Source organism: Piliocolobus tephrosceles, chromosome 6 (assembly GCF_002776525.5).
Source record: "Piliocolobus tephrosceles isolate RC106 chromosome 6, ASM277652v3, whole genome shotgun sequence".
In the NCBI taxonomy this organism is placed as follows: domain Eukaryota; kingdom Metazoa; phylum Chordata; class Mammalia; order Primates; family Cercopithecidae; genus Piliocolobus; species Piliocolobus tephrosceles.
The window spans coordinates 98326894-98345302 of record NC_045439.1 but is presented as its reverse complement, the minus strand read 5'-3'; the positions used below and the strand labels follow the sequence as shown (position 1 = coordinate 98345302).

The 18409-nt window shown below is 43.5% G+C and overlaps 1 protein-coding gene across 7 annotated transcripts in view; it reads left to right on the top strand.

Annotated features, from left to right (window-relative positions):
• Positions 1 to 18409, top strand: part of NTRK3 (neurotrophic receptor tyrosine kinase 3) — a 390942-nt gene that overhangs the window by 328071 nt on the left and 44462 nt on the right. For all 7 annotated transcript variants that reach the window (XM_026448340.1, XM_026448342.1, XM_026448338.1 and 4 more), the window contains 2 exons: positions 3553 to 3725; positions 7317 to 7560. In XM_026448340.1, coding sequence (XP_026304125.1) covers positions 3553 to 3725; positions 7317 to 7560 — 417 coding nt within the window. The remainder of the gene's footprint in view (positions 1 to 3552; positions 3726 to 7316; positions 7561 to 18409) is intronic.

Here is an 18409-nt window from a genome sequence, read left to right as displayed (position 1 = left end):
CATCCTTTGAAATATCTCCCCCTAAAAAAGAAAGACAGTAAGATGGAGGGCAGCAGGGTTTGGACAACATGAAGATGCTAAATGACCCAGGGAAGAGTTGAGAGCTGTTGAAAGGTTGTGTTCTTGCCATCTAGCCTATTTTCCTTCCATCCAAATAAACAGCCTTACTGAAACCCTCTCCCCAAGGCAGATTGGACATGACAGCTGGTGCATGTTGAGGGGAAGATAAGAAAGGGAAATGTCCGCAAACTTTGGAAGAAAGAGAGGGAGAGGAGGAGGGCAAATTCTAGCTCTCCTTTTTGTACTAAAGATACCATACAAAGGCCTGAGCCAGGAACTTCCCCAGCTTCAGAGACCTCTCGGCAAGATGCATGTCTCTACACTGACAGTTAGTGGCTATGATAAATTGGTTCTTTCCCATGCCACTCATGGGTGACCCATTTTGAGGTTTCCCAGCCATGAAGATATTAAATGTGGACCCCACTGAGAGGAGCCAGAGAGTCACTGGCCATATTTTCCTCCTCATTATTCTCCTCCTGTCACCTCTGTTCTAATTGCATCAATACCTGGGGATGGGGCCACTGGCAGCTCCCAACCCTAGTTGCCATATTAGGCAAGAATTTCAGGTTTGACTCAAGAGCTGGAAAGCCCACTTTGAAAGCATGGAGAAGGGATGTGGAAGACTGAAAGTGATGATGGTTGCTTTGTGTTCATCTCCCGAATGAGGAACCCATCTCTGCCTTACAGTGCTGGGTGCCAGCCTAGGGGGGCGCTGGCTGGTGCTGCCTAAGAGCTGAGAATAGAAATATCCCAGGGCTGTCACTGACGTCCAGACTGTGGGAGAGAATGACTTAAAGAGATGGAGAGGGGCCATTTGACTGGCCCCAAATTTGATTTACTTTTCCCTCTCATAAATCCAGCATTCAACATAAATCTTTATATTCTCCCATCCCAACCACGCTGGGTTCCTTTTCTTCTTCTTCTTCTTCTTCTTCTTCTTCTTCTTCTTCTTCTTCTTCTTCTTCTTCTTCTTCTTCTTCTTCTTCTTCTTCTTCTTCTTCTTCTTCTTCTTCTTCTCCTCCTCCTTCCTTCTCCTCCTCCTTCTCCTCCTCCTCCTCCTCCTTCTCCTCCTCCTCCTTCTCCTCCTCCTCCTTCTCCTCCTCCTCCTCCTCCTCCTCCTCCTCCTCCTCCTTCTTAACAAATAAATCACTCTGCATCATCCAATACCCATGACCTAGCCCATTCAGCTCAGGGCTGCTGCTGGGAGCTGGGTCCCTAGGAGAGACTCTCTCTCACCATGACTCTCTGACTTCTCAAATGTCTTTGTTCTGGATGTAGGTGGACATTACATCCTATTCGTTTGTTGTTAGGTAGCTTCTCAGAGCAATCAGCCAGAGTTGAAGTGGAGAACACATAGAATCAGGTCTGGTAAAAATCAGCAATGGGCTGATCAAATGTCCTTGTCCTATCCTCAAGCCTGGCACCTTCACTGGGCCCAGCCACTCTGCTAGCAGCCAACGCCACACCCCTTTCCTGACCCTCTCCTCTATACTTTCACATCCTTTTATTCCTCTGCCCACCATTCTCTTGGGGAGCTGCCTAGTGACTAATTTATCCCATAAATTAATTCAGGCAGGGGTGCTGGGCAGGAAAGTGTCCTGGGTGCCAGACCCAAGCTGTTACTTGTTACGTGATTTTTGGCAAGTTACTTCCCCATCCTGAACCCCAGTTATTTCATCTGTAAAATAGGAAAGTTACGCTAGATAACTTTCAACATATTTGTCAGCCATAGATTCATTTAATCAAGCAATATTTTTATGAAGCCTTCAAATTTTAAAAAGAATGAAGGTGGTGCTGGTTGAAGTTGAAGGGGGCTTCATCTCTGGCTGGAAGACCACACCTCCACTTGATGACCCTAGAGGCATTGCTACTGAACTTTGGGGCACTGTGAGGTCCACAAGGAGAGTACTGAGGTTCAGTCAAACTCTAAGTGTCTGTCATTTAATTAGTGTGAATGTGAGCTGATTCCTGGACAGGCTCAGCCTCAGTTGCTCTAACTCCAGAAATGAGCAGGTAGGAGTAGATGATGTCTAGGGCTCCTTTCATGCTAACAGTCCATCATTTCTGATGTGTGCTAAGGGCTGAGAGGTTTGATGGACCCCCTAGATACATCTCTTTTGGCATATTCACACTACTGCAGTGCTAGAGCCAGGGAAGCCCTACAGATTTCAGATAATGGGGCTGCAGGGACAGGAGAAAGATGTCTGGTGAGGGAGATGTTTTGGCACTTGTGTGATCTATAGGAGGGACCTATCAGCCTGAAAAAGCCGGATGCCTAGCAGAGAAAATGCAAAGCAATCTCTAGTCTGTCTAGATTGTCACTCCCCTGAAAATGGTGAGCCAATGTAACACTCACTTCCTCATTGCCTTGTGTTATGTCTATTGAGGTTACTAAAGTGTGTCAGTTGAAGCAACTGAATGTTTGGCCCCATTTGCCTTCTGGCCTCATAGGGAGAAATGGGGGCGCCCACCTGCATAAGCTGCTCCTCGTGCAGAAAGGGCCCCTCCTCTTTACAGACCATTGTCCATCTAGCCAGCATTGCTGTACCCATGGCAGTGCCGTAACCAAGGTCCTTCAGATGTGCTCAAAGGCTTCGTTTTTGGTCTTGTAGTCCCCTTCTGGTGCTGGGAAATCCACATATACAACTTACAATCTGCCTGGGTATATTCATCCTCCTTGGCCCTACAGGAAGTGGCCTGGTTTTCACCTGTTTCTCACACTTGAGTTTTCACCCTGACAGAGGCTGAATGGTGGCATTCTGTTGGCCCCCAGATGCTCCTTTCCATCCTGCACTAGAACTTTGTAGGACTCTGCCTGGCCCTGAGTGTATCTGAGATTTCTATCCACTAATTGCCATTCCCATAGCTGCCGCCCCACTCTTCCCACCCTATTGCTTCCTCCGAACCCCTATTGGGAGAACACAGGTGCCTTCCAGAGGTCAAAGTGCTCACTCCTCACTGCAAATGTAGATACCTTCACAATCTAAAAACAAGGACTCCAAAAGACAAGGAGACTTTATTGTGTTGCATGCCCAGTTTGCAGTAGGCTATGAGCAAGTGACTAATTCACAAAGGTAAGCATTGGGGCAGTGGTTTTCACACTGTTTATTCTAGCTGTGGGACAGTTTCTTCAAAGAAAACCTTAGGAACAGGGGCTTTTGCCAGGCTTTCCTCCTCACAGCCCCTTCAGCTGCCATGTACACTCACCAGTGGAAGCCCACAGCTCTGTGATGAACAGAGTTTGAAATCACTGGAGAGTGCATAGGATGTGGATGTCAGAGAGTGGATTTCTATTTCTGCAGGGATCAAAGTGCTGGAGGAGGAAGGAGTCAGGCCTCATAGTTCAGATTGAGCTTCATTGTCTTTAAATTCCATTTAGATTCATATTTATTGGCAACCCAGTGGTGTGTGGGGCCAGTTTCTTTCCAGGAGTAGAAAAGATAGCCCCCTGCCCTGTAGTTGCCAAACGCCTGTGTCCTGCCTTGTTCCTAGGCCCTGAAGGATCCCACCCTGGCTGCCCGGAAGGATTTCCAGAGGGAGGCCGAACTGCTCACCAACCTGCAGCATGAGCACATTGTCAAGTTCTATGGAGTGTGTGGCGATGGGGACCCCCTCATCATGGTCTTTGAGTACATGAAGCATGGAGACCTGAATAAGTTCCTCAGGTAAGGAAGGATTGTCTTCCCCCGCACCTGACCCCTGTCCCACCGAACTCTTGGGGTTTTCCCTGGAGCCAGAAATTGTACTACCACTTCTAAACATTTACCTCTCAGGATGAGAAATTAGATGAATACATTCATTACTGTACATCATCTCCTTAGCAGTCAGATTCAGGCCTTTGTCCCTGGTTTGTAAGGAAAACAAGTTGAGGATGCTATGGTAAGTATCCTATACTCTTCTTCCTCATTCCAAAATGGACTGAGAAGAAGATCAGGGTCTGGAATAGGTCCAGCAGGAGTCTGGAAGCCCCATAGCCTGTGGCTTACAACTCCAAGATTCTAGGGCCACCCTTCTCTGATGCTGCAAATAGCTTTCTCCCTTTGTGCCTTAAGTTTCTCACTTGCAAAGTGAGGCTAGTATCTTACACCCCTCCTGGAAACCTTCCTGCTAGAGACTTTTTGATGTTGAATAAGAAGGTCCAAGGTTACAATTCATCAGGTGGCAGAGATGGTTGAAACAAAAAGGGGACTGATTTTCTTCAGGCTAATTCTAGAACTGTGCTGTTCAGTACAGCGGCCACCTATGCCATTTAAATTTAGATTTACATTAATTAAAGTTCAATAAGGTTTAAAAATTCAGTCGTACTAGTTCCTTGGTTACACTAGTCAAGTACTTGTCAGTCATATGTGGCTAGTTTTTACCATACAGGGAAGCACAATATAAACATTTCCATCAATAGAAGGTTCTATTGGATAGTACTATTCTAAAAAGAAAGGATTTGTTGTGAGAAGGGTTTCTCTGAGCCTGGAACAAGATCGTCTGGACTTGGAGGGCTCTTAATATGACTGGTAAAAGACTGGAACTCCAGCCAGAAGTTCTGGATGAAATTTCAAGGATGACTCTCCCTTCTCCAGAGAAGACAGCATCTCATCACTAGTGCAGAGTTAGGACTCCTCTGCCTTCTGCAGATGCCACTTCCAAACAGTGCCCAGATATGGAAGGAACAGCTGTGTGAAGGTCTGTGGAACCCAAGGCCCCAAGAAACAGGTTAAACACATGGGCCCTGTATACTTAAGGTGTGGCCTCTGCCACCGCCACAATTTGAATCTCATTGAACTCTGTGGCTGAGGATAAGATTTCCAAAGTTCAAATGTAAATTATAGAAGGCTCTAGCCCACTCACCAAAAACTGCTAAGCATCCTCTTGACGTGGGACATTCAATAGGGTGTTGTGGTTTTGAGGGGCAAAGAAATGAGTCAGTACCGGGCAATGGAATGGAGGACTCCCTGGAGCTCTGCTTATGAGTGAAGTTTCTGCAAAAATGGCCCCGAAGGAAATGAAAGTATTTGTGGGATGTTCTAAGCCTTCTAAACCTGGATTCACAATGAAATGGATTCCTTTCCTGGAGAACTTTGTCTTTAGTATAAGACAGATTTGGGTTCATATCTTGGATTTGTCACATCTTAGTTGCAAATTGGAGCACATTATTAAATCTTAATTTTCTCTCATAGAAAACATGACTATTAATAACTGCTTCACGGGGTTGTTGCTATGAGTATTAAATGACTGTGTATGTATAATGCTTAGACAAGTTTTGCAAGTAGTTCAGTGATCAACCAATGGTAGCTACTATTAAAGATATTACTATTACTATCTTAAGAGAATTGTGAACCATGGTAACTTCTAATCCAGGCAACACCTTTTCTCGATATTCAGAATAGCCTCACCCTGTCCTTTTGTTCCCCTGGAGCCCAAGGGGCATGCCCTACTTTTCACCACACCCTATCCTTACATTCAGCAGTACCTCCAGCCTCAAGAGCCACCAGCAGGGTTAAGGAGAGGTCCTAGGTACCTCTGCACTACTGTCATGCATGATAAAAGGGAAGAGAAAGAAGATAGTAGAAGGGAGATAAAGAGTGAGAGCCTGGAGTAAAGGTAAGGAGTGGGAGAAGCAGAAAATAAGATGAAAAGGAAAAGGAGTGCAAAAGAAACAGAAAGAAGTATATAAGGTGAGGGGCAGTGCCAGTGCCTTGCCTTCTCCACAGCAGACAGCATGGGGAGTGCGCACATGTGAGTACAGTTCTACAAGGACTTGCTGACACTCTGAAGACCTCTGTGTCTCTATGGGATCCCTTCCTGAAGACAGCATGGGAGAGTCTATCTAAATCAAAGCTCGACAGTCTTCCTGGGGCAATTTTGCAGCAAAATCTGAACTTTAGCCTCCACTACTGACCAGATTCCCAGTAGGTTCCATTAATCTGTCTTCCTAGGCACTATCAGTCAAGAGTGAACTTCTAAAGAATTCTCTGAGGCCAGAAGCTCTTAGCAACAGGCCGTGCCAACCCTTCCTGGGAGGCATCCTGTTGGCTTCTCTCACAAACACAGCCTCCATGACCCGCAGGCCGACCCTGCCTGCTCTCGCATCTCCACATTGGTGGTGTTGATAGGCAGGCTGGATTGCACTTTCAGGTAGACAGAAAGAAAGGCTTCTCTGCTGACCCCTCTTCCTTGAGAGCTGATGCAGCCTTCCTCCTTCTGAGGAGTGAGGTAGGTAGAGCCCACAGTAAAAGGGATGTGCTCATACTTAATGGTGCTTTTCAGAGGAAATCAGAGAAGCAGTAAAGCAGGCAGAGGCCTTGCTGTACACCAGAGCTTCTTGGTCCACAACTTCATAAATAAGGGAGGGCCCTAGGTATGGTTACGGCTCACTGGGCTTTCTAGAGAAAAGAGTGAACACTAAAAGTGACTGATATGACTAGGTAAGGTGTTAGAATAACAAATCCGGGCCTTGATTTGGGATGGAATGGGTTCTAGGGGTACCCCAGACCCATGCTTCAAGGTCAGAGGCTCTCTCCACTGTGCACTGCTAAGGCCATAAGTTACCCAGTGCTAAGCAGTGTAGTGGAGTGGTTAAGAGTGTCCCGGTGCCACTGAGCATGAACTGCCAACATCAGCCCTGGGAGCTAGTGGGAAATGCAAATGAGCAAGCTCACTTAGCCAATCAGAATACTGGGGTGTGGGGCCAGGGAATCTTGGAACAAGCACCCCCAATGCTCCTTTTAGAAGCTCTCTTTTTATAGTCACATGTCTGGTTTCAGATCCTACTTCCTGATTTCCCATATGGCCATTCTGAACCTCTGGGACTTTGGCTGAGCGATCTCATCATTTTGTGCCTCAATTTCTTTATTTCAAAATTGGGGTGGGAAAGTTGAGTGAATTACAATATTTAAAACAATCAGAACACATAGTAAGGGCTATGGCAGAGTTATTTGTTGTTTTGCTAATTATTCTATAATAGACATCTAGCACCGTGAAAACCCTAGGAAGCAGTGAAATATTAAAAAGAGTAGATTTATTCCCTCTTCCATTTGAGTATGTCTGCTCTCATCTTAGTCAGAATCTGGTTGTGGCGTTTCACCTGTACCCACATGTACATAATCTAATTTGGGGCCGATAAAAATAGGCCATAAGCAGGACGGAAGGGGACATTTTGTTTATTTCTGTGGGGCATTCCAGAGGCCAGGGACCCAGGAAGGTCTTTCTCCTTGATCTCCTGATTTCTCTCTGCCCCCTCCCTTCTCCCCACGCTCTTGCAGGGCCCATGGGCCAGATGCAATGATCCTTGTGGATGGACAGCCACGCCAGGCCAAAGGTGAGCTGGGGCTCTCCCAAATGCTCCACATCGCCAGTCAGATCGCCTCGGGTATGGTGTACCTGGCCTCCCAGCACTTTGTGCACCGAGACCTGGCCACCAGGAACTGCCTGGTTGGAGCGAATCTGCTAGTGAAGATTGGGGACTTCGGCATGTCCAGAGATGTCTACAGCACGGATTATTACAGGGTAAGGTGACTTTCCCAGCTGCAGGACTCAGTCACAGAGCTAGCGCCTTGCTTACATGTCTTTTTGATTGTCCATTAACCCTGTCACTCTGGCACACACATATATACACCCATGCCCAGACATGCACTCAACAGTTATCTTTTGGCCTCTCTTGCATCTTAATATACCTGTTTAGCGTGTTCTCAATTGCCCACTCCTCCTTTCTTCTTGGACATTTAACTGAACTGTAATCTGTACATTGCAATAACATATGCATTGTGTTCTTACGTGCTCCAATGCTCATTCTTCATGTAAACATACTCATACATGTATATGTATGTGCCCAAACACACACACAGACACACCCAACTTGGTAGTACGTTTAATGTCTCCCTACCCGGTCCCAGATCTAGCCTCACCCATGACACATTTTATTTTCTGAAATTATCTTGTGATTATTTAAGAATTACCTTGTTTCCAAAGGTAGATCTTGATAAGAAGAGGAAACCTAAGTAAAGTAATAAAGATGGCTAATATATTGCTGAGTATTTTCCAAATGGGCTAGAACAGATGAGGAAAGGAAGCGTTATCTGTAGCCAACTTTGGAGAGAGGACAGGTTAGATCCTAGAAAAACTTCTGATTGTGAGAAGAGCCATCCTGCTCAGTTTTACCTTCATATAGTCATCTGCTTTACATTAACAAGAGTCTTATTTTGCTCCCAGAATCTTTTTTTTCCCCTGAGTGTTTGGGAGTCTTTTTTCCATGGATTATTGACTGATTCTGATAATGTTATTATTTCCAGGGAAAGAATGAATGGCCATGAGTGTCACTTATCTCAGCAAGGGGAAATATGAGTGCAACCTGAGACACAGAGATAACTTCTGCAAACGGATTGAGGGCAGATTGCTAAAAAATACAGAAGATCCAAGGCTGGGCGCAGTGGCTCATGCCTGTAATCCCAGCACTTTGGGAGGCCGAAGTGGGTGGATCATGAGGTCAGGAGTTCAAGATCAGCCTAGCCAATATAGTGAAACCCTGTCTCTACTAAAAAATACAAAAATTAGCTGGGCATGCTGGCATGTGCCTGTAGTCCCAGCTACTCAGGAGGCTGAAACATGAGAATTGCTTGAACCTGGTGGGTGGAGGTTGCAGTGAGCCAAGGTCACACCATAGTACTCCAGCCTGGATGACAGAGTGAGACTGTCTTAAAAAACAAAACAAAACAAACAAAAAACAGAAAATCTATTTCTGGGACATCAAAAGGAAGAGGAATTTGGATGGATGTTATAAGGAGAGTGTGGGACAATGTTTTGGAGGTCAAGGGTTGTCTTATTCCTTTTCGGCTGTTATAACAAATACCACAAACAGGATAGGTTACAAAAAACTGAAGTTTATTTCTCATGGTTCTGGAGGATGGGAATTCCAAGATCAAGGTGCAAACAAATTCATTGTCTGGTACTGCTTCCTCATTCATAGATGGCCATCTTCTTGCTGTGTCTTCTTCACATGGCAGAAGGGTTAAGAGATCTCTCTGGCAACTCTTCCACATGAATACATTGCCCTCGTAACCTAGTCACTTCCCAAAGACCTCACTTCCTAACACCATTACCTTGGTGCTTAGGTTTCAACATATGAATTTGGGGGTTGCACAAACATTCAGTCTATAGCCAGGATCATGGCAGCCATTTGTCTCATCTTTGGAGAAGTGAGTGATCATACCTTGAGTCAAATAGATATGATTGTCCTGTTGGCCTGAGCATGGTGGACCAGAGGCTGGGAATTTGAAGTGGGTGCAGATCAGTTCTATCTGGATGTTTCTGATGGCCTAAATGAGATCACTCAGACATTAAAACACATGAGTCAAGACACTTCATTTTAGCAATAGTTGGGAGAAAAATGGAATATTTGAGAAATGACCTTCGTGGTTGGAAAGTGACTTGTTTGTGGTACAACCAAAGAACGGCAGATGATGTACTGTCATGAGAGAATATAAGATAAAGCATAGAGTGTCCACAGCAAGCTGGGCAGCTTCTCTAGCCACCTGTCCTGTCCAGTATCCCCAGGTATGGAAAAGGGGGTATGATGTGGCAGGAGTCACAGACTGATGGCCAGGGCAGATCTGCCAGAAAATATCGAAGAGGAGTCTCTCTTTAGTGTCTAGACCATATTTTTCATTCATTTCCAAGAGAGGCATTGGTGTGGTTACTAAGGGGGGCATGGGTCATAGATTTCTTAGAGTCTGGCTGGAGCTGGCACCGTTTAATTGCCTTTCCACTTTGTTTAATGGGGTTTGCTGGTCTGTCTGACTGTGCTCAGATCTGTGTTGGTGTTGATGAAAACAAGGGATGGCTCATTATTTTTCTCTGTGAAAGGCAGATGTTTGATTATGCCAAGCTGATAACTACTGACTTCACTAGAGTCTCAGGAAACCATGTCTGACCAGAATGTGCTAACTGGCCCTTCAAACTTACTTCTAGATGTGTACTTAATATTTACTGAATCTGGTTTAAAAGAGGAAAAACAGAAAATAAAAAGATCACATCCCCAATTGATGTTTCTTTGCCCTTGCTTTAACAACTGTGAACTGTTGCTCTTTATGACTTAAAGGGCTACAAGGAATACATCTATCTAATTTCTGTGGGTGCCAGGGTAGATTAGAATTTAAGGAAGGGAAAGTGAGGTGGGAATATGTACACACTACAGGTAACCTCAATTCCTTCTTCATAAGTTCTAAGAGCGATGTTAGCCAAGGCCAGCTAGCTTGAAATGTATATTTTTGGTCCCAAGGAAGTTTGAACAAAAAGGGATAACTCTTACAGTAAAAACACAGCACACCATTGGAAATCTGTGTATTCTACTGATGAGATATTTAAAGACCAGCTTGTGGAATATCTTCATGTTCACTTACAGTGTCCTATTGTATACATCACTCTTCGTTCCCTACTTTTCTGTAAAATGAAAGGCAGAAGTAGATTTGCCTGAAGTGGCATCAAAATGAACCCCAAAGTCTTATTATTCATATTGGAAGACATTGGAATGACAATGGAATTCTTGGATTTAGGCCTAATCTTACCTGTGTTCACATCCTAATGTGCAACCACCATTAGCAACGATGTAACCTGAATGCATTTTCCCCTAACCTCTGTTCAATTTTTCTGTCATTAAAGTGAGAACAAAAATATTCACTCAACAGAGTTGTGCTGATGTTAAGCAAGTTAATTTGTATAAAGAGCCTGTAATACAATACTTACTGAATAAGCTCTTATTTACATTATCTTACTAGCTCCCCTCACATCCAAGCCAAGACAACTCTGTGGATAATTTTATTTCCATATGCAGTTCTGGGACAGAGAGAGGGACTCCCTGACCACTAGAAGATAAACTGGATCATGCAGCTGTTCCAAAGAAGTAGGATCTTTGCATTGACCACCTCAGGAAAATGTTTTTCTTCAGGTTTCAACATGTATAGAAATACTGGGTCATCAATACTTGCCTCTTTGTCTCATAAATGTTTATAGGGTCTTGCTCATGAATCCTAGAGCAAAGGCCACATTTGGGTGATTTATGTAAAACTTTTTTGTTCAGTATACATTGGCTGAGACCTTGAGGGAATGCTCTGATTTGTCAGATAGTGAGAATACTGCGAAGGATTCTCTCTGTGAGATGATATCCCTGGACAGGTTTGTACCTCTCTTCTGTCACTGGTTACTGAAATCAGTTGGGCCTAAGAGTTTTTCAGTTTCTTATGCCTAATACCACTAAGTGCAGATAATCCAGGCCTGTGTGTGTGTGTGTGTGTGTGTGTGTGTGTGTGTGTGCGCGCGCGCGCACGTGTGCTTGCCTGCCCAGTGCAGATTCCAGAATGTGCATATAAGCGCAGGGGGAGAGATGGAGATAAACTCCTCCTTATAGTCTTTATTTTTCATTTTTAATTTATTAAAACTAAGAGGCACCATCTGGCTCATGCATAAGTGGTATGCAAACGATTTAGAAAGGTGAACTGCCTAATTTCCTGTTACACATTTAGAGAAAGAACACAAACATTCCCACACCAGAGCACCAGAGCAATTTGTTCTGTCTTCTTAAGACATTCATAATGACAAACACCTTTTCCTTCTATGAATCACTGACTCAATGCTTCTAAGATTACCTTTTCACTGGCTTTCACAAGGGCAGGCTTTGGGTACCACTATATCTTTCTAAGAACATCAGAGAACACTAAGAAATTGATAGTCAAATCTAGAATTAAAGTTTTGAATGTCCTGAAGGGGAGAAGGTTGAGATTTCAGAATACAGATGTTTTCAAATGTTTTGATTTGGGGAGAAGAGTCAATACACTGAGATCAGGGAGGAATGGAATTTGGGGGGAATGGGATCCTACTAATCTAGAGCTCCAGGAATGCTCCTTTCTGTTCACCCTGCTGTCCTGTGTACCTGTGTGCTGTCCTGTGTGACAGTACCTGGCACTTGTTAGACACCTAATAAAAGTATGAATGAATGAAGTCAGAAAGGGAATTTAAAATTAGGAAATAGATCATGCCAGACCAAGAGAAATCTAGACAGATAACCAGATGCTCACTGAGGAGAGGTGAGCCTTTGGAGATGATGTGGAATGGAGCAGTAGGCAGCAGGAGCAAGTCTTATCTAATCAAGCAGTTCATTATCCTGGGAGAATGTTCAGCAGAGGCAAATGAGTGATGGTCTGAGTCAGGGATGACCCACTTTAGGTTCTGGTAGAAGACAGAACTGAATGTCTAGGACATGATGGGGTAAGTATGCTAAAATCCAGGTGGACACACAGGCGTGGGTCATAAGCAAGTCTGGCAGCGGGTAGTGAAGCACTGGATTCTAAGCTGGAGATTCTGGGTCAGGGTTCCCAGAAACTCCTAGAAAGACAGTAACAGTAATCCTTAGGAAGTGGGAATCATTTAGAACAAGCCAATCTTACAGGAAGACTATTTGGTTTTATGGATATCTTGGCATCCCCATAGCAGATGAAAAGTTGCAAGTTCTTGGACGCACACTGCCTTGGTTTGAATCTCTGCTTCTATAATTCCTGACTGTATGAACTTTGGCAAGTTACCTGTCCTTTCTGTGCCTTCAACTGTAAAATGGAGCCAATATCCCCTATCACATGCATTTTCTGTAAGGACTAAGAGTTAGTAAATATAAAGCTCTTAGGATGAGCAATAATCAATAAATATTAATTATTGTCTTAGTCTGTTCTGTGTTGCTATAACAGAATACCACAGAATGGGTAATCTATTAAAGAAAGAGATTTATTTCTTATGGTTCTGGAGGTTAGGCAGTTCGAGATCGAGGGGCCTCATCTGGTGAGGGCCTTCTTGCTGTGTCATAACATGGCAGAAAACATCACATGGCAAGAGACCAAGAGTGGGCCAAACTTGCTTTTATGATAAACCCACTCTTGTGATAACAAACCCACTCTCATGAAAACAACATTAATCCATTCATGAGGGCAGAGCCCTTCTGATTAATCACCTCTTAAAGTTCTCACCTCTCAACACTGTAGCATTGGGGATTAAGTTTTCAACACAGGATCTTTGGAGGACATTTTCAAACCCTAGCAATTATTGGAGCTAAAACATGAATGCTTTCTCCAATTTCCAAATGGACAAGGCTTACCTAGATGTATTAGTTAAGGTGAGCCAACTGCTGTAACAAATAGATACTCAGGTATATAATGGTTGCAACAGAAATAGAAACTCATTTCTAGGTCACATAACAGTATGAGTAGGTGAATTCACTGGAGGAGTAGTCCTCTGCTCCACCATCATTCAGGCTCATGGAGCTCTACCCTTTTCCTTGTGTGGGTCCTTGGTTGTGCTAGGCATTTATGTATGTCCCAACCAGCTAAAAGGAGAAACTGGCATGAAGGAATGTGTGTGGGATGTTGTTAACAGACCTGGCCTGAAAGTGGGGACTAATCGCTTTCTCTCCTGGCAAGAACCCAGTTATATGACCTTCCTATTTAAAAAGGTGGCTGAGAAATGGAACATAGCTGTGTCCTACATAGAGGAGAAAAAACACGAATTGTACTGCATAGCTGGCAATCTCTGCCAGACTTAAGGATGAAGAAAAACTACATTCTCTTTTAACATTCCATCCCAACAGCAAATCATCCCATATCCGATGATTTATCAGGAAAGATAGGCCAAGCCGTTCTTACTTTGTATTGCTACTCCAATCCTGAATGTGGAGATAGTTATTTTGCAAGGCCCCCTTTTCTATTCTGCTTGCAAACTCTTGGTGTCCCATGCTTTTGTAAGTAATGGAAGAGCTTGGTCCTACCTGCTATCTTGGTGCATTGATTCATCATCCAGGAGAAGAGTAAATTCAAGAAACTCCATCCTATGAATTGGGTGGGGGAAAGAAACAATGCTCCAAATCAAAGGGAATATACGTTAATAGATAAGAAAATACATCTAGAAGAAAAACAGGGAAGAAATACAAACTAGAGCAACTTCTATTCCAAATCCATGATAGTAAAGGAGCAATCCAGAGCTTGTCCAAATTCTAACTGAATCCATACAGTATTGTCTAAAGAAGGGTTATGTCCTTGACTAAAAGCCTGGGTTGTTCTCCACCAGTAAGTCAACGGATGGCCTTGAGAAACTCTAAGACTTCCTAAAATTATATGAGCAATATTGAGCGGGGTGTTGTATTTCATTTTTTGTTTTTTGAAGGTTCAGGGCTTTTAAGAGGATCCTAAAGATATTTATGGCCCATTGACTTTACTGGAATGAATTTCCCAGCATGTCAGTCCTGAGAGAGCAAGACAGAGATCCAGGGAATGTACCAATATGAGAGCTCTGGAGGGCAGCCCCCTCATTAGTTTAATGGGAGGACCTGAGGTGAGAGCAAAGCTGAGGCTTTATCAGATGCTCTCTATGGTGCCTTCCAGTTTTATGATCAACAAGAACATTGACTGATTACTCAGTCAGCAGAGCTGACAGCCTGAGGCTCCTCTAAGTCTTTTTGACCAGTTAGTTCTTGGCTTCCAGTCGGGAGAAGCTCTTAGATGAAAGTCAAGTGGTTGGCAGTGTACTGAAGAGAGCTAGTGATCTATGAGATAACTTGTTTTAGGTAATTTTGAAGGTAAAAACAAAAGCTAATGATGGTAATATGAAGCAACTGACTTTTAGGACCACAGGGTTCCACCATGCTTTCTACTCTTCATTGGAACTTTGGGAATCTCAGTAAGTGGCACCTCTCTTCCCTGCCCAGGTGATGTGTCTGAGCCCACTGAGGCAGAGAATCCAGGCAGATAAAGATTATAAAGTACACTTGAATAACGACAGAATTGTTGCAGATGGTGGTTTCAGTGTGCAGTAACAATGGTTGTTTTTTTTTTTTTTTTAACAGAGTCCCCATATTAGACATTCCAACTCAGTCGTAGCAGCCTGGGAATATTGCAGACATTGTTCTTAAGAGGCAGGAGTTTTGTTGCTCATTTCTCCTCTTTGTAGGGAGAAGATGCTCATCAGAAAGGGGAAGGGATTGTGACTCCATGCCCAGTCCCCAGAATCAGACAAGTTCTTTCTCCTTAGGGGTGAGATTAAGACTGGAGAGCAGTCCCTTCCTTAGACCTGTTACTCCAATAAGGTGTCCCTCTAGTTGGAAGCCTGAAACAGTGCAAAGAGGAAGGGATCCATCACAACTCTATTCATGTCCACATAGACAAGCAGCTGCCAACTACATTCAGAATCATATAGTTCCTTCCTCTGAGGCCAGGAGTAGAGAGGATTGACCACTAGCTTAACTGGTGCTAAAGGATTAGCAGCTAGGCATACTAGTTCTTGAGGGACACTGACCCTGTTTGGAGAGGGCTTATCCAGATTTTTCCCTTTGATTTTAGCCATTAGGTGCTCCTAAGTAGACCCAGGCACCAACGAAGAAGAAGTGATGCTGGCTGTCAGGAGATGAGGGTCTTTCACTGGCGGTCCAGTGACCAGACTCTGTTTATTGTGCTTGATTCTTCCTTTGCTGTTTTTGAAATATCCTAATAATCTTTAACCATGGTCCTATTTATATAGAGGAGAACAATGGAGGAGAGTTGTATTCCATTCCCGAGGAAGTGGTTTTCCCAAATTTTTATAATAAAATTTTATTTGGCAGTAATTTTAGATGTATAGAAAAGTTGCAAAAATAGTGTAGAGAATTCCCATATATCCTTCACTCAGTTTTTCCTCCTGTTGACATCATATGGAACCAGGGTACCTTTGGCAAAAAATGAGAAATTAACAGTGACACAAATTATTAACTAAACTACAGACTTTGTTTGGATTTTTACCAGCTTTTCCACTAATGCATGTTTTACTGTCTCAGGATTCACTATGGGATACCAAACCAATCTTATTTAAGGGCAGTGGAACTACCATGGTCAAAGCAGGGGTGAGGGGTTGGATCCCCCCGTTGCACACAGTCTCTCCTTTGATACCCTATGCCCTCGATGCACCCTTAGGAGCCTCGAGGTTTTCACAGTTCAGATTTCTGCAACAGAGATAGGTGGGCTATAAGACCCCCTCCTGCAATACCAATCCCAGAGGTGCTGAGAAACCCTATTTTGTGAGCAAATTATAACTTCAGATTCTTATAAAAATCCTTTAGAACTGTGCAGTCTGGTGCAGCCATCTTCATATAGCAAGTGGACAGGGCTGGAGTTACCTTTCTCTGCTGGAGTTTAGGAGTCTAGAGGAAGGTACGGGGTCTTCTTAAATTCCCAGCCCTAAACCATGTGTTTGTGCTCTTCTTCAGCTTTGGGAGAGGGTGCCCTGTGCTAATCAGGAGATGTGGCTACAGACTGGAGAGACTTCCAAGTGGGACTCAGAGCTTTAGTTGCCTGAGCATCTGCTGTAGGACTGGGTGTCATGATATGCACATCTCAAGTGAATTTTGAAAAACAACTTAAATGCTAAGAGCTATTAAGTTGTATAAAGCTGCAGAGGGAATGAACACAGAAGGAGGTGTGTGAGATACATTTATGCTAATTATAAGCATTACAACCTTATTTCCTTGATTAAAGCCAGTAGAGCTGCACACTAATTATCTACAAAATGTCAGTCACTTTGGAATATAAAAGTCTGTTGAGGGACAGGGCTGATATTTAGGACATCTTGATCTCAGTGCCAGTTCTGTGTCCATGTTCCAAATCAGAAATTTGACTTTCATCTCTAAAATCTGGAGTTTGGATTCCAGTCATATGATCTCTTTGGGGTTTTGCCTTCTATGGAACTAAGTTCTATGTGTAATGATAAGTGAGAAGGAGCCTTGATTTTTTTAGGATAGGAGGGAGACATGGCCAAAGGTATAATAATAGCGTCAAAGTTGTCTTAACCAGTCTTTACTGTTGCTTTGACCCTAGACGATAGCTATTCCACATCTCAGTCCCTTTATTCCTTCCTGATAAAATAAAATAACAAACTCCAGTTTTGAAGCAGGTTCTTCTACATTACCTGGATCTAGTTTAGTGACTAAAGTTTAATTTCTGCTCCGCCATCTTCTTCCTCTTTGAGTTATTGAGGATAATTGGCCAAAATTCACCCTGGTGGGTAGAAGAATTACCTGAACTGAATTTCTTTGTATTCTTCCAGGGATGAGGATTATCTAATTATTCCTGTCATATCTGCACTCCCATACCTCCATCCTTTCTAGACCATTTTATACTTTATTTCAATATGGTGGTAATGCTAGGGACATCTACCTGCAACTCAGGCATTCTGAAAAGTATAGAAGTGAACACAGAAAAGAATCTGGTATTTTCCACCCTGGGACACTCCAGCAGTCTAGAATGAAGATGACCTGGAGAGCACATGATGACCAGGAGGTTGAGGTGCAAACAACCAGACTCTAACAATGAAGTCATGAAGTTATTTTGTGAATTCTCCCTGCAAAGGCCTAAGAATATTAGTCCTGGGAATTACCCTCCCATTTTTGTTTATGGGCTCTTGGCAGCCAGTGACTAATGTGGGAACTAGAATGCAAGAGTAGAAGCCAAGAAGCCTAGATTCAGTCTCTCTGCCATGACTCCTGACATGGAACAGATCCCTTTCTTGCCCAGGACCTGAGTTTATCATTTGTAAAGTGGACATTTCTCATCTTTCTTCTACACTGTTGTGAGGCTTTTCATCTTTTCACAAGTACTGGCCACACCAATAGTATTATTGTCTGCTGCTGCATGGAAACTAGGTTGAGAGTTTGTGGGAGGTACTCAACTTTCCTCTTTAGATACATACATGGCTTCACTGCTTCTTTTCCTGGACTGGGACTGAAAGGACTGAGTCCCAGTTCAGTCACTCGGTTTCTTTGATGATATTGTCTTTAGATCAGTATTCTTTTTTTTTTTAAATTTTATTTTATTATACTTTAAGTTCTAGGGTACATGTGCATAATGTGCAGGTTTGTTACATATGTATACCTGTGCCATGTTGGTGTGCTGCACCCATCAACTCGTCAGCACCCATCAATTCATCATTTATATCAGGTATAACTCCCCAGTACAATCCCTACCCCCTCCCCCCTCCCCATGATAGGCCCCAGTGTGTGATGTTCCCCTTCCCGAGTCCAAGTGAGCTCATTGTTCAGTTCCCACCTATGAGTGAGAACATGCGGTGTTTGGTTTTCTCTTCTTGTGATAGTTTGCTAAGAATGATGGTTTCCAGCTGCATCCATGTCCCTACAAAGGACGCAAACTCATCCTTTTTTATGGCTGCATAGTATTCCATGGTGTATATGTGCCACATTTTCTTAATCCAGTCTGTCACTGATGGACATTTGGGTTGATTCCAAGTCTTTGCTATTGTGAATAGTGCCGCAATAAACATACGTGTGCATGTGTCTTTGTAGTAG